At 52.1% G+C, this 13,403-nt stretch overlaps 1 protein-coding gene across 1 annotated transcript in view; it reads right to left on the bottom strand.

Moving 5' to 3' along the window:
* UBE2R2 (ubiquitin conjugating enzyme E2 R2) overlaps positions 1 to 3,236 on the bottom strand; it is a 51,620-nt gene extending 48,384 nt beyond the window's left edge. Inside the window, exon 1 of the mRNA XM_080574779.1 lies at positions 2,882 to 3,236. Coding sequence (XP_080430905.1) covers positions 2,882 to 3,058 — 177 coding nt within the window. The 5' untranslated portion in view covers positions 3,059 to 3,236. The remainder of the gene's footprint in view (positions 1 to 2,881) is intronic.
* Between the last annotated feature and the right edge of the window lie 10,167 nt (positions 3,237 to 13,403).

Genomic DNA, 13,403 nt, shown 5'->3' with positions numbered 1-13,403 from the left:
AATTCAAGCAAAGGGTTGCCCAAAATGTTATTCCCAATCAGACTGGATAGCCAGAGAAAGTCACTAGATAAGCCAGAGAGCGATGGGGAGCAGACAGCCGTGTAGACACACTTGGACCCATGACACAGCCTCTGCTGTAGACATGCACCTTCAGCTAACTGCATAATGGGGACACGAGCTTCAGGACTGCTCTGCCCCACACCAAGCTCCATGTGAAACAGTCACTTCCAAAAGCTACTGCCCTGCTCCTCCAGCTGAGAGGTCCTGAGCTACAAAGACCTGCAGCAGAGCTAAGCAGGATAGAGTAGTCAATGATATAAGCTTAGCCAAGATCAGTTGCTAAAGTTTTCATAAGTTACTGGTTTTATTATGGCCTGCACTAAGGTATTGGTATTTTAAAAGCACTAAGCAGGGCATGTTTTCTGCTTAAGTTTATCAAATGATACAGTTGCTGGATTAGCAACTGAAACCAGAGTCGGTTGAAATGTTAGACCAGCTTTGAACAGCAGTAGCTCCCCTCAAAGAGGTGCAGAGAGAACGCTTTGCTCGTTTCAGTTTATTCAGCTAGTCCAACAATCCATAGAGAAAGGTCGTATTTCTCCAAGAATAAACGAGGTGCCAAAAGCTGATGTTACCAGTTCTGAAAGCTTCATGACCATGAATCAAGCATTTGCATTCCCAATCAAGCATCGCTAACGCTTCATTAAAGTCACTTTAAATGCAGGTTTTCCTCAAAATATTTCCACTTAAGTTTAACCAAAAGATTTTGATATTTTTCTTCCAGTCCTGCACTCGCACAACACCTCAAGCAAACGGAAGAAGACTCCCAAATCCTCATTGCCATGAAGTTCTACACAATTACACAATGTAACTTTTTATTTTTACTATTATTTCAAATCCTACTTACCTAATCTTAGAAAACTAAAAATATAGAACAGGATAAAGATAAAATATTTAAATTATCAAGCCAAGAAACCTTAAAGATAAGTCAGGTGCTGATCTGAAAGTAGCATTCACCTCAAATACATGAGTATGTCATGAAGTTAACCCCCCCAAATAAAGTTTCAGTCTTACCAGTCTCATCTCTAAAATGTTCACTAAGCCAAGCCTAACATACCCCCTAAGGTTTGCCTTAAGGCCTCAATACAAAGAGGAGGCAGGAACTTCACGATCAGGACAACAGGAATCCTTCTCTCTTGGGAGAAAATTTGGGTCTAAAACTACTTTTTGAGGAACTGAGAATTTACAATGCTACCAAAACAAAACAACCAGGCATGGTTCCTCATAGAGAAGATATCAGGAACTCCATATGACAGGCTCAGGTCACACTGACCAAGAGTAATTCTCTTCTGCAGAGGGGACGGAGGCATCATGAGACCTCCCACTCTCAAATAGAAGATTTTAGAGGAGAGGCCCTACAATTCAAGGACACCAAACAGCAAAAGAGCCATCGCAGTCACAATTCTGGGGTAAGGTAACACCAGCACTCATGCCAAGATCTGCACTTGCTAGAGGCACATCCTCAAATCATTCCACTGGCTGCTTCAGCTTTCTTTCCAAGAACAATTACAAACGCATGGGCCAGGCGGCTCCTAAACCAAATGTTTTGACCCCTTCACGGTGTCTCTGAAAAAACTGATGACTAATCCAAGTGCAGGAAGAGGTGGCCAGTCCATTCCGATGCAGAAACGGCCCAGTTACCAATCCAAGACTGCAGGGACTTCCTGACAAAGTAATAATGGAGGTGAGTCTAAGAATATACATATCACACCTACATGAGTAAGCCAGCCAACTCATTACAAAAGGAAAGCCTCGTGCCAAAACCTTCCCTTCCTTCCAAACAATGAGGCCGAACTGAACGTGACTCAAATCCATTATTCCCCAAGCTACAGGTTATTTTGGTTTTGTGGGACAGAGTGCTTAAACCCTGGTCCAGAGAGGCCAAGAGACACGGAAGATGCACGTTAGCCAAGCAAAGAGATCCTCCGAGCTTTTGTTTGGTTTGACAGAAGCCAAAGGGCTGGCTGGCAGGACAGGGAAGGTGTTAAAGGTACCACTACACCGATAACTCCTGGGAGATATGACCCAAAGGTGACATGGCCAGAGCCCAAGTGGCCATGAAGCGCAAAGAGAGATGCCCAGCACAACGCATCTTCTGCTTCACCAAAGCTTTTGTTTCTTTTAAGGAAAACGTGCCGGCCTCCTTTAAGTCCTGTTCCTTTCGGGCGAGGATGTGCCAGATTTCTTGCTTTCTGTATTTACAAGAGGGGAAATAACAACCACAAAAAGTTTTTTTGGACTAACAGGAAGATTGAGAGGAATTGAAAGCGGTTATCTACCTTCACCCACGAAGCGCTGCCGTAGCCCTTTGAGGGCCGTCCTCTGAACTTTGAGGAGGGAAGGGCGGACAAACACGGGGGACAAACCCCCCCCCCCCCCCCCCCAGCCCAACGCACAGCGCTGCGGCACCACCAGGTCCCGACACAAAAACACAGCCTGGCAGGCCGGCACCCCCACCTACCACCCCCCACGGCTGACCACGGCCGGGGGGGGCCTCCCCTCCCCACGGAGCCTCTGCTTTAACTTAAAATACAGGGAGGGGGTTAGAAAAAAAGCAGAGAATAAAGGAAAACAAGGCCGGCAGGCTGCGGCTTCGCCCCCCAGCCTCACCCCAACCCCCCCCAGGGGCGAGGCCCCGGGCCCCACGGGCTCCCAGCGGCCGCCGGGGGGCGCGGCCCGGCCCCCCCCCACCCCACCCCCGAGGCCCGGCGGGGGGAGGCCGGGACCTGCCGGCGGCGACAAAGAGGCCGGGGCGGGCCGGGGGGGTGCCGGTGCCGCCGGAGGCCCCGCGGCCGGTCGGTGTTCCGTTCGCCCGCCGTACCTTGAAGTACCCCCCCTCGTAGAGGGTGTTGGGCGGCCCGAAGATCGCCACCTCCCAGTTGTAGAGGTCGGACTCGTCCACCAGGGTGATGCGGAAGCCCTCGACCGGCTCCTCCTGCAGCGACTTCAGCTCCAGCATCAGCGCCTTCTGCGAGCTGCTCATCTGCTGCTGGGCCATGGCGCGGCCCCCGCCGCCGCCGCCGCCGCCGCCTTCCTCCCCGCCGCCGCCGCCGCCGGGCTCTGCCTCCTGCTGCTGTTGCTGCCCCTGCTGCTGCCGCTGCCGCCCCTGCCCCCGCTGCTCCTCCTGCTCCTGCTCCTGCTCCGCCGCTGCCGCCCCGCCGCCCCCCGCCCCGCCCCGCGCTGCCGGCCCCCGCCGCCGCCGCCGCCACTTCCTTTTGTGACGGCGCCCGCTCGACGCTGACGTCAGCGCGCCGCGACACGCCCACTGCCCCTCGCGGCCACGCCCACCCCCCTTTAGCCACGCCCCTTCGCCCTTGAGGCCACGCCCACCCCCCCTCCCTCCCCGCCGCCCCTTCCCTCCGCGCTCGCGCCCGCTCCCCCATAGCCCCGCCCCGCCCGCTGTAACCACGCCCCCACCGTAGTTCTTAAAGGGACAGCACGCCCCTCATCTCACCCCTGCCCCCCCCCCATGTCCGCCATGTTCTCGGTGGTGGCTTCTGGAGGGGGGGGGGAGGAGCAGGCAGCCGTGTCGGCGTGGGGGTGGGGAGGGAGCGGGCACGGCCATGTGCTCCCCAGCGCTGGTGGGCGAGCGGTGCTGGGTGACGGCGGGAGCACCGCCGGGATAGGGCAGGGTGGGTGCGGTGGGTGGCTGCCGTCCTGGCATAGCTTCTCCAGGGCGTCCTGGCCCGTGGTCCCCGGTGGAGCTGCTGTGCTGGAGGGCAGGGACATGGAGGCTGGTGGTCCGGAGGACATTTTGCTATGCAGGCTGTTGGTGCACAGAGGCAATGGTCCACACGTGGAGGTGTTTTGGGAAGTGCCCACGCCTGACCCAGCACCCCACAGTGATCCCCAAACACCCAACGGTGACATCGAAACAGGCAGTGCTCCCGTAGACATCAGTGCTGTTTTCACATAGCTCCACAGATGCACGAGGTGCCAGAGCCAGAAAATAGTTGGGTTCCTTCCTCCCATCCACCCAAGGAGCAAAGACACCTCCAGGGGTAAGGCGGTGCCCACCACAGCTCCACACGTGGTACTGTGAACACAAAAGCAAGGTTAAGACCTCAGACGGTGCCTGTGCCTGCGAGCTCTTAATCCTTAGCAAGTCTTTATGGAATCAATGAACAAAGTGATGATCCAGAAGGAGGACAAACAGCACAGCACAACTGCAGATGGCACAAGTCTGGGTCTCGCTTCTGGAAGCATGCACCTGCCTGTCAGCATATGGGGCCACTCAGCTGCTTGCAGCGTGCCTGGCACAGACACGTGTGTGAGCTGGAAGTCTTTCCTCGGCCAAGACGGGAGAAATAATGAGGAGGTAACACGGCACCGACAGGGAAAAGTCGACGTGTATTACCTGTTACGGAATTAAAGTGGTTCTAACGGGGATCATTTTAGTAGCTAAATGCTATGATGAGTTCTGTAGTATTTGTAATGTCCCCCAAAATATCAGACTTACTAGAAGGATATTTCTGCTCTCTGTGTACTTGCGGTCAAATAAAAACTGTGGATGAATGAAAGTAAAAATCATATAATGCCTTGAAGTACGTCTATGGCATTGGATTACATGGAGTCTAGGTATGAAATGGTAAAGGACCTTGAGAGGCTGCAATATAGAGAGAGATTGAGGAGTGTTTACTTTAGAGATGAGATTAATTGAAAAGATCAAAGCAGTCACAGGCACCAAGAACAACAGGGCACTCAGCAGGGACTGTCCAGAAAGTGGGAACTGAAAACGGGGAACAGTTACTTCACTGGACTGTGGGACTCAGTGCTGCAGGACGTTACTCTGTCCAGGACTAGGTCCTTAATCCATTTCTGCTAGGCATTGCTTTCATCATTCTGCACATGGCAGAGCTACTTCACCTTGCAGTGGCCCAAGCTCCTTGGACAAACAACCTGGAGAAGCTGTGCCTGACCATCCCTTCACCCCTGTGTAGTTTCACCTCTCTGCCTTTCCTCCACCAAGGGAACAAGCCCTTGCAACATCCCATCTCACCCTGGAAACTGTCCCCACCAGGACTGGCACAGGTTTGCAGAAAGCTGTTTAATTCTGCTCTCACGCCTTCAGCCCGTGGGCTGGACGTCTGGATCATGAACACTTCCACATTGCTTGCGTGGTTGAGAAACTGCTTGTTGGAGGAGCTCTGCAGAGGTCAGGCTGTGTCGTGCTGGGGATATTTTCTGCCAGGAGCTCGGTACCATATTATTTACATCTTGAGTTGATGGATTTAACATTTTGACGATATGGGATAGGGCTGACTGGCAGGACACGTGGGCCAGCAGCCGAGTGCTTCCCTGGTGGCAGGTGCTTCCATCACTGCTGGCTTTGGCCACCCTTCTTAGTGCCTCGACATCTGGGCCACATCTGGAAGGGCTGCAGGCACGGTGCTCTCAGCAGTGAGAGAAAGCTCTTCAGCTCTGCCTGTCACGTCCCATCCATCTGCAACGAGTCTCTGGCTTCGTCCCACTTCTTCCCAACCCAACAGCCCCCCTCCCAGCTGCCTCATTACTGCTCGCTGCTCCTCAAACCCTATCAGCCCCATTCATGCCTCCGTCCCCACCTCCCAAATGACCAGGTTTAATGTTATGGACACTACCGTTCCCAAACGCCTCAGCACCCACTTCCAGCTGCCCCTCCACATGCCCTGCTTTCATTGCGGATGAGTCCAGGGAAGCACCCAACCCGGAGGGCCATGCTGTGCCCTTTCCCACTGATGTTACACCACAAGGATTTTCCCACACTGCTCCGTTAACGCAATGTCCCAGCTTCTGAAGAAACATGGTTTTGCCCAGAGGACAATATATGTGTGATCCAAACAGCCGCAGGCAAGTCCTTTTGGGATTGTGCTTGCCCCTATTCCTGTGGTAATTGAAAGAGCTTTCCTTGCAGCCAGCCTCCAACACAGGCTGAAGCAGCCCAGTGGTGGGAAGGATGAGAGAAGCAGAGTTTGTCACCATTCAGGGCTTATCTCCACCTGCTGCCTGTCTCGAATGTTAACGAAAGAGGCAATCATGCAAGGCAGAAAGTAAAGAAAACCCTGGTGTATTCAATAAGGCAGGCTGAAAATTTTCCATCAGGACTGCTTTTAGAGGGAATACTGATCTTTTTCTCCCAAACTTTTTTTGTTTTTCTCTTTCACAAAAACATCCACTTTCACAGAAAATAGAAACCATTGAAGAAACAGAGCATTGGGAAGCCTGGGCACTGCTCTCCCACAGACAGGCACTGCATGCCAGCACATGGGGCTCTCCATGTGGTGCGCTCTGCCACAAACCCTACGCTTGTTCTCTCTTGAGAGAAATCTCTTGATTTTTTCTTTTTTTCCTGAAGGAACAGCTTTGCTCTTTGGCCTCGGAAAAAGTGAAATAGGGTCTGGTGTAGGGCAGTGTGGCTCCAGGAAGGGGAAGCCCCAGCAGCAGAGAAGGCTACACGTGCCGTTATGCCAGTTCCCAGACGAAGAGCTGGTTTCTGTAATCTGGACCTTGGATGCCACTGGTGCCTTATGTAAATCTGAGATGAAAACTTCTCTCCAAGCCTTTCTGCTTTGTTCTCATCATCTATTTTTAATATCTCTCTTCCTCTTCTCTTTCCTCCTTCCTGAGCGCCGCATTCATGAACGACGACAGACTGAGAGTTAACTCCTCTGCTTAGCAACAGCAGAAGTCTGCCACGGGAGCTTTGGGAATGCGAATACTGCCTCGGTGTCACACTGGAGGGTTACTGCCCCGTGAGCTGGCAGAGAGAGGGGACAAGAGGTGGGAAGAGAGGGCAGGCCCCACCTACGCTGCTCAGATCCCAGGGCACAATCAACTCACACGTTTTTCTGCAGAGCTTTATCCAGTTTATTTCCTGAGTGGCTCTGAGGATGAGACATCCGCTCCTTCCTCCGGGGAACAGGACCAGACCAGGCTAAAACACGAAGCCATCTCCTCTCCTGCTGCCTCCTCCCTGCTCCTCTGCTCTGGCGAGGCATCGGCAGGGACACTGGTGGCTCTGGGAGCCCAGCCTGGACTTAACACCGTCATACAGATGCTGCTGTGACAGAGAAGATCAGGCAGGGGTAGGAGCTCTGCTCAGCTGCCCTAGGAACCACTCGTAGCCCTCTGGGAGCCCTTTGTAACTCAAACCAAGGGCTTGAGGACTGTGGGACTTGGAAACAGTGCAGGACACCTGGAGGTCCACCTTGTTGCCTTCCTGCACCAAGGCAGTATCTGCTTGTCCTAAGCAGGCCCAGACATGTTTCTCCAACCAGTGCTTCCATATTTGCTCAACCTGCTCCTTCAAACTCCACAGCTGGGGATCAGCTTGCTTCTAGGCTCACCTCACCTTCTAGTTAGCTTTCTTTCTTGTCTTTTTTAGGTCTCCCCTACCCCAACTCGTACCTTGTTTCTTCCAGGCCACTGTAGGTACAAAGAAGACAGCGAGGGGGCTAGATTATTTCCTCCATCTCTTCCTGAAGTGCTGTCCGCTGGTGCAGGTCTCCAGCTGTGCTTCACAGACTGGTTTCTCTGTCAAGGAGAAATCAGTGATGGAGGAATATAGGCATTTATTCTGTTGTTTGCACCTGAAACCTTGGTCCCAGACCAGAGGGCAGCCCAGCACCATGGTACGGAGCTCAGGCCAGGCAGCAAGGCCCCATTGCCAAGCAAATATTTCCTCATAAGCTCCCCAAGCATTTAGTGAGAGGAATCAATGTGCAATCCTCACCTATATAGGGAGTGGGTTCGGAGAGCAGACCCAAGTGCTCAGGGGAAGCGGCTGTGAATCTCTGAAGATAAAAGCCTGTCCACAATTCACCTTTTGGCTCTGTTTCACCTAAAAATGGGGCAAGCGGATCCTCAGGCAGAACTCATCACAGAGATGAAGAGATGCTTTCAATAGGCAGTCAGCAGCATCTGGGTTAACAGGAGCCTGATGCATCAAAGTAGCCACCAGCAGACAAATGCAAAGTTTGAAAGATTCAGAACAAAGCAGAAGAAAAATGAAGGGAAAAGAAGGTCTTCAGTATTTTTTTAACCTATTTGATTTGCCCTTTCTCCTGCTTGTTTAAATTTGAATGGAATAAAGTTGTCTTTTTTTTTTCCTTTTTTTTTTTTTTTCTCCTTTCTTCTCTAGTTTGTTCTTTTAAAATGGATGAAGTCCGTCACAGGGGTTTGATAAAAAAGTGCCATGAAAATGCCTGCTGCTGCTCTCATTCAGCTGATGAATAAATTATAAGCACATTACAATGCTATTTCAGCTGTGATTCCCGGGCCCGGGGGTGGGTGCATGTGTGATGGCTGTGACCTTATGCCTATCAGACATTGGTTTGCATTTCCAAAGAGTTTGTGTAACCCACTGTTCGGGTCATCTTACACCTCCTGTTCTGGGCTTGGTGTGCAGAAATAACTGAGTCTGCTGGACCTGCTGGCTGTGGGGACAGTCCTCCAGCTGTGTTGGCACGTGTTGTGGTCCACAGAGTTTCCTGATCTGATTTCTGCCCTCCCAAGCAGCCATGTGAAGGATGTGACACTTTGTTGATGGGAATGTAACCGAGGTGTCCGTGCGGTTCAGTTTCTGTGCTGAGGGCTGGCCTTTTAGGTTCCTTGAGGAAGGACTGACCTTTCCTCCAGGGCCGGTGGCCATCAGACCTGGCTATCCCTGGTCCTGGGGATAAGTGATCTGGGCTGGGCTGGGAGAGGAGGGATAGGGGCCAGAGTCCATGGGGTAGCTGGTTGGTGGGCTCCTGAGTCTGTCAGACCCCACTTCCACCTTCAGAACAGCATCGGTCCCATGCTTGTGCTGCAGCACAGCAATGCACCCAGTACCCCAGAAGTTACAGAAAGGTGTGGGCAGGATCAGCTCTCTGAGCAGAAAGGCAGGTCAGGGTCCAGTGCTGGACTTCCCTCCCATTAATGACCTCTGGTTTTCTTTGAAGATACCATGGCTCTTGCTTAGGCATCCACACTTTGTCAGCTGGAGAGCTTGAAGCAAATGGCAGCTGCAGAAGCAGGAGGTGAAAGGGGTGGGTGTGAAGGCACAGAGGGGAAGATGGGGTCATCTTCTGCCAATAGCTCCATGAAAATGCAATGCCAGTCAGGTTTAGCTGAAGATGCACAGCTCAGGTCCTGCCCAGGACCTTTTGGCCTTTTCGTGACCATTGTCACAACAAATATGAACAGATTCAGAAGAAGGAAAGCAAACTGCAGCATAAGCAACAAGCCCCAGGCACAAGCAGCAGTCTTGGGTGGCCAAATGTCTGAGAAACTCCCTTGGGCAAGAAGGTCCAAAGACAGGTCAGGAGGTGTTCCCTTAAAGACTCCACCTCCAAATTCCTAAAATGAGAGGTTCCTCTAAAAAGTGTTTGCAGGGCTCATGTGGCAGATGCAATATCTCACTCGTCGGCATCCATGAGCAGGCTGTGAGCTCTGGAAAACACTGTGGGGGGTGTGAAGCCCTGCTCAGAAGCATGGGGCTGGATATAGAGGAAGATCATTGCAATGACCCTGCACACGGCTCTGTGCGTCCATGCGTGGCTGGGAGGAGGCTGAACGTTCCCATAAGAGCCTGAATCACCACCAAGGTAATTAATGCAAATTTCCCAAACAGGCGAACAAGTCTGGAGAAGCCTCGCTGCCTGGCCTGAACGCACTGAACGGTGCAGTCATCTTCACCCCAGGGCCTGCAGTCCCTTGGAAATTTGGGAAGAGCTTCTAAGGGGTCTGGAAAAGAAATCGACCAGAAGACCACTGGTCTGATCTCACATGGCCTAAACCCTCCAGTGTTGTCCACTTGGGAGAGCAGTGCTCATGCACCCTCCTGGAGATGAGAGGGCCATGAAGGGATGGGAGCCTCATCACAAGCATGCAAGGACAAGGGCTCAGGAGGCAACAGCTGGAGGTTGAACCCTTGGCCCCACCAGCTTCCCTGCACCCCATGTGCCCTACAACCACTTGTCGATGGTAGCTATAGGGCACATGGGGTGTCTGTCCCCCTTTCTCCACCAGCACCTTGGGCTCTTGCAGACCTTGGGGACACCCCTGTTACGTCCCTGCCCTGTTTGTCTGGCTGTGGCTGGGGGGCTGAACCCTGCAAGAGGGTCCCTGGGGGAGCTGTATGTGGAGCAGAAGGTGGTCGTGCCCTGTAGGTGATTTGCTACCTCACTCCCCATCTACAGCTGCACCCAGGGGCAGGTAAATCTCCTCCAGACTCGCTTTCCTGCCAGGACATTTCCATGAATTACCACCGTGGTTCTCCATCCTGCAGGAAACTCTTTGGCTGCACCAACTCCAAGCTGTCAGTGCATGACGGGTTTTGCATATCTCATGTCCTTGGCCCACCTAGCACCTCTCAGCATCCTTGGGGTCCTCTGCCTGGCCTGCAGGATGGGTTCTTCTCCTTCTGTGAACCTCTGCTGTGGATTCAAGGGCTGGAAGAGTGTGGAGGGAACCAATGCCAGGCTGCATGCCCAGTCTGGATGCTCACCGGGACCGGTCCTCTCCACAGAAGGCAGAGAAGGCTCCGGTGCTGCCAAAACTATCAGGCTGAGGATTTTATCTCAGACAGCTTTGGTTTATCTTTGCATGGGTGTCCCGAGGGTGCGGAGGAGGGAGCCAACCCAAGCCTTTTCATCCAGACCCTCATTTCCGCAGCCCAGCTGCTACAAGCCCCAACGCCCTTGTTCTTGCCTCTGACGGAGGCTGGGAAGCAGGTGAGAGAGGCCGATGTGTTCCCTCACGCCGCAGGGGAGGCGTTCAGCTGGCTGAGCTGGCTGCAGCCCAGCCCTGGCTGGTCTGCGCTGTCCTTGTCTCCGAGAGCATCGAGGGGCCTCTCCTTGCTCTCACCCTGGGGAAAATAAAACACCTCTGAATGTACTTGCTGGCTGGTGGGAGGGACCCAAAAAAAGGCAAGCAAACCGCGCGGGGGGAAAACTGCATCGGGCAGGGGCTGCAAAGAGGGAACTGTGCGGAGCAGTGAGCATCTCACATGGACCAAATCCCTCCTGTTGCAAAGAAGCAGCAAAAACACTGCAAAGGGCACACATCTTGGGTAAAAGCTTTTCTGCATCTCAAATGTGCTCTTCTCTTGGCATCCATTTTTAATAGAGTTCCCTCTCTCTCCTTTTTTTTTTTTTTTTTCTTCTTTCTAAGTGCAATGCTGGTGAGCATTGCCGGGGCACTCAGTTCCTTCCCTTGGCAGCACAACACGTGCTCAGCTTCAGAAAAGCAGAGATTTCCCTAGAGTGAGAAGTATTTTCATTTACCTGATCAATTATGAGCAACAGAAATTAGAAGGGAGAGTTTGGTAACATCGTGCCTCACTTGTCCTTTAATGGGATAAAGCTATTCCTTCCAGAGCCATCTGCAGCTGAGCTTGATGCGGTTATAAGGCATTTTGCTCTTTTTGTCTTCATATATGTGAAAATATTGTCCCATTCATTCTCCTGTTTGCTTCTGCCGCCTACCCTCCATTTCATTTACCCTCAACAACATCACGTCTTTCCTGTAGTATAAAATATGTATACATATATTCTTCTCTCATATCCACTTGCTGGCTAAAAATTCGTGGTAGCTGTCAAAGAGTCTGATACAAAGGCACAATGAAAATACCTTCCTATTACTCTTAATAGTCTGATGATTAATAAATAATAGTAATAAGAGGCATTTGGATCATACCCTCGTCTCCAGGCTTTGACTTCTGCTTAACCCTCAAGTGCTCAGGCACTTGCACTCAACCACCTTGGTAGGTCCCTGCCAACCGAGCTATTCGATTCGGTTCAATTCGATTCGATTCGATTTGATTCTATCTTATTCTGCAGCACAGGAATGAGAGGGGAGATTTGGAAATTCCCAGCGCCAGGTCTCAGGCTGGTCTCCTTCTGCTCTCGCCTTATCTCACGGCCTTCAGGCTCAGTGTGTCTGCAGCTGGTGCTCTATCAAGGCCCCGCACCGAGTGATTTCCCCCCATCGCCCTATCTCCGGAGCCTGCCCGAGCGGCTCCCACGGGCGCTATCTCCTCTCCCCACCCGCTGGGTGCCTCTGGGAGATGCCTGCACAGCTCTGCGGCCAGATCGTGTCCTGGGCCACCCTGTGGTCCTAGCCCTACTGCTGGGGCTTTGCTGGTGCACAAGAGATTCCTTCATCCCTCAGCATCACTTTGCTCTTCCAGCTCTTCACCCCTTACAGAGCATCTCTCTGTGTGCCCTGTTTATTTGGAAAGGCTTCCCTTGGTCATCCCCATGGGCTCTGTGCCCCATCCAGCCATGCTGGGCTCAGCTCCAGGGCCAGATTCATGCAAGTGAATAACAAACTTATCAGGACCGACGTGGTGTTTGAGTATTGGGCAACTGGGACCGCTTCACTGCCTGCAGTTACCTGATCCCGGCTCCTCTTACAGTGCAGAGAGGCATTTGCAATGGCAAGCGGGGAGAGAAGGGAATTGCAACCAGCCCCCAAAAAATCACCTTCATTTTCTTGGCTATAGCAATGGTCCATCAAAACCAGTACCTCTCATCACGAAAGTCCACCCTTGGACAGCCCTGGAAGGATGTCAGAAGATGCGATACTTCCCCAGAATAGTTCCCTGACCTCCGACAATTTTCTGTGACTCAGAGTCCCTGAGTCAGAGGTGTCTTTGTATGTAGTCTTCAGCAGATTTTTCTCCTGTGAATTTATTTGGTTATTTTTGAAGTCGAGTAAATTTTAAGCATTTGCAACATCCTGTGGAACACAGCTTCCCACTCAAATGGCCTGTTTGGGTGCAAAATCATTTCCTTTGGCTTGCTTTGATCCTGCCACCTACTAGGTTTTTTAATGCCCTTATCCTCACGCTGGAGATGATGACCAGTCCTTTTCTACCCAAGTGCTTTCTGCCCTTCATTATTTTACAGGCTCTACCATAACGTTTCCCATGCACATTTTTAGGGGATAGGAGAGTCCCATCCCGCACAGCTGTCCCTTCTATGGATGTTGAGACCTTAAGCTGTTATGATCACCTGAAGACGGCTTCCCTTTGGTCCTCATCCCTTTCATGACAAGCACCACGAGCCTCAGGTGCACCTCCACAGATTGTCTAAAAGACAAATCAAAAGAGAATAACCCAAAATGAGATGTCACCACCACGGTGACTTCAAATTGTCCCCTGTCTGTATTTTCTCCCTTGGGTGCTACTGCTGTCATAACCTAGGCTGCAGGACTGGGGGAACCCATCTCTTTGTGTTTGCTTGCACACAGAGGGGACACAAAAAACCCTTGAGTGACAGCAGAGCACACAGAACAGTGGCACTTTGTGTCCTGGGGGCTTTAGGGTTTCTGTGGGGAATGAGAGTGAGAGCCCAGGACAAGAGCCTCCAGACCCACAG

The sequence above is a fragment of the Anser brachyrhynchus genome (genome assembly GCF_964034855.1).
Source record: "Anser brachyrhynchus genome assembly, chromosome: Z".
NCBI lineage: Eukaryota > Metazoa > Chordata > Aves > Anseriformes > Anatidae > Anser > Anser brachyrhynchus.
The sequence above is the reverse complement of the archived record's forward strand: the minus strand, read 5'-3'. Positions and strand labels throughout refer to the sequence as shown.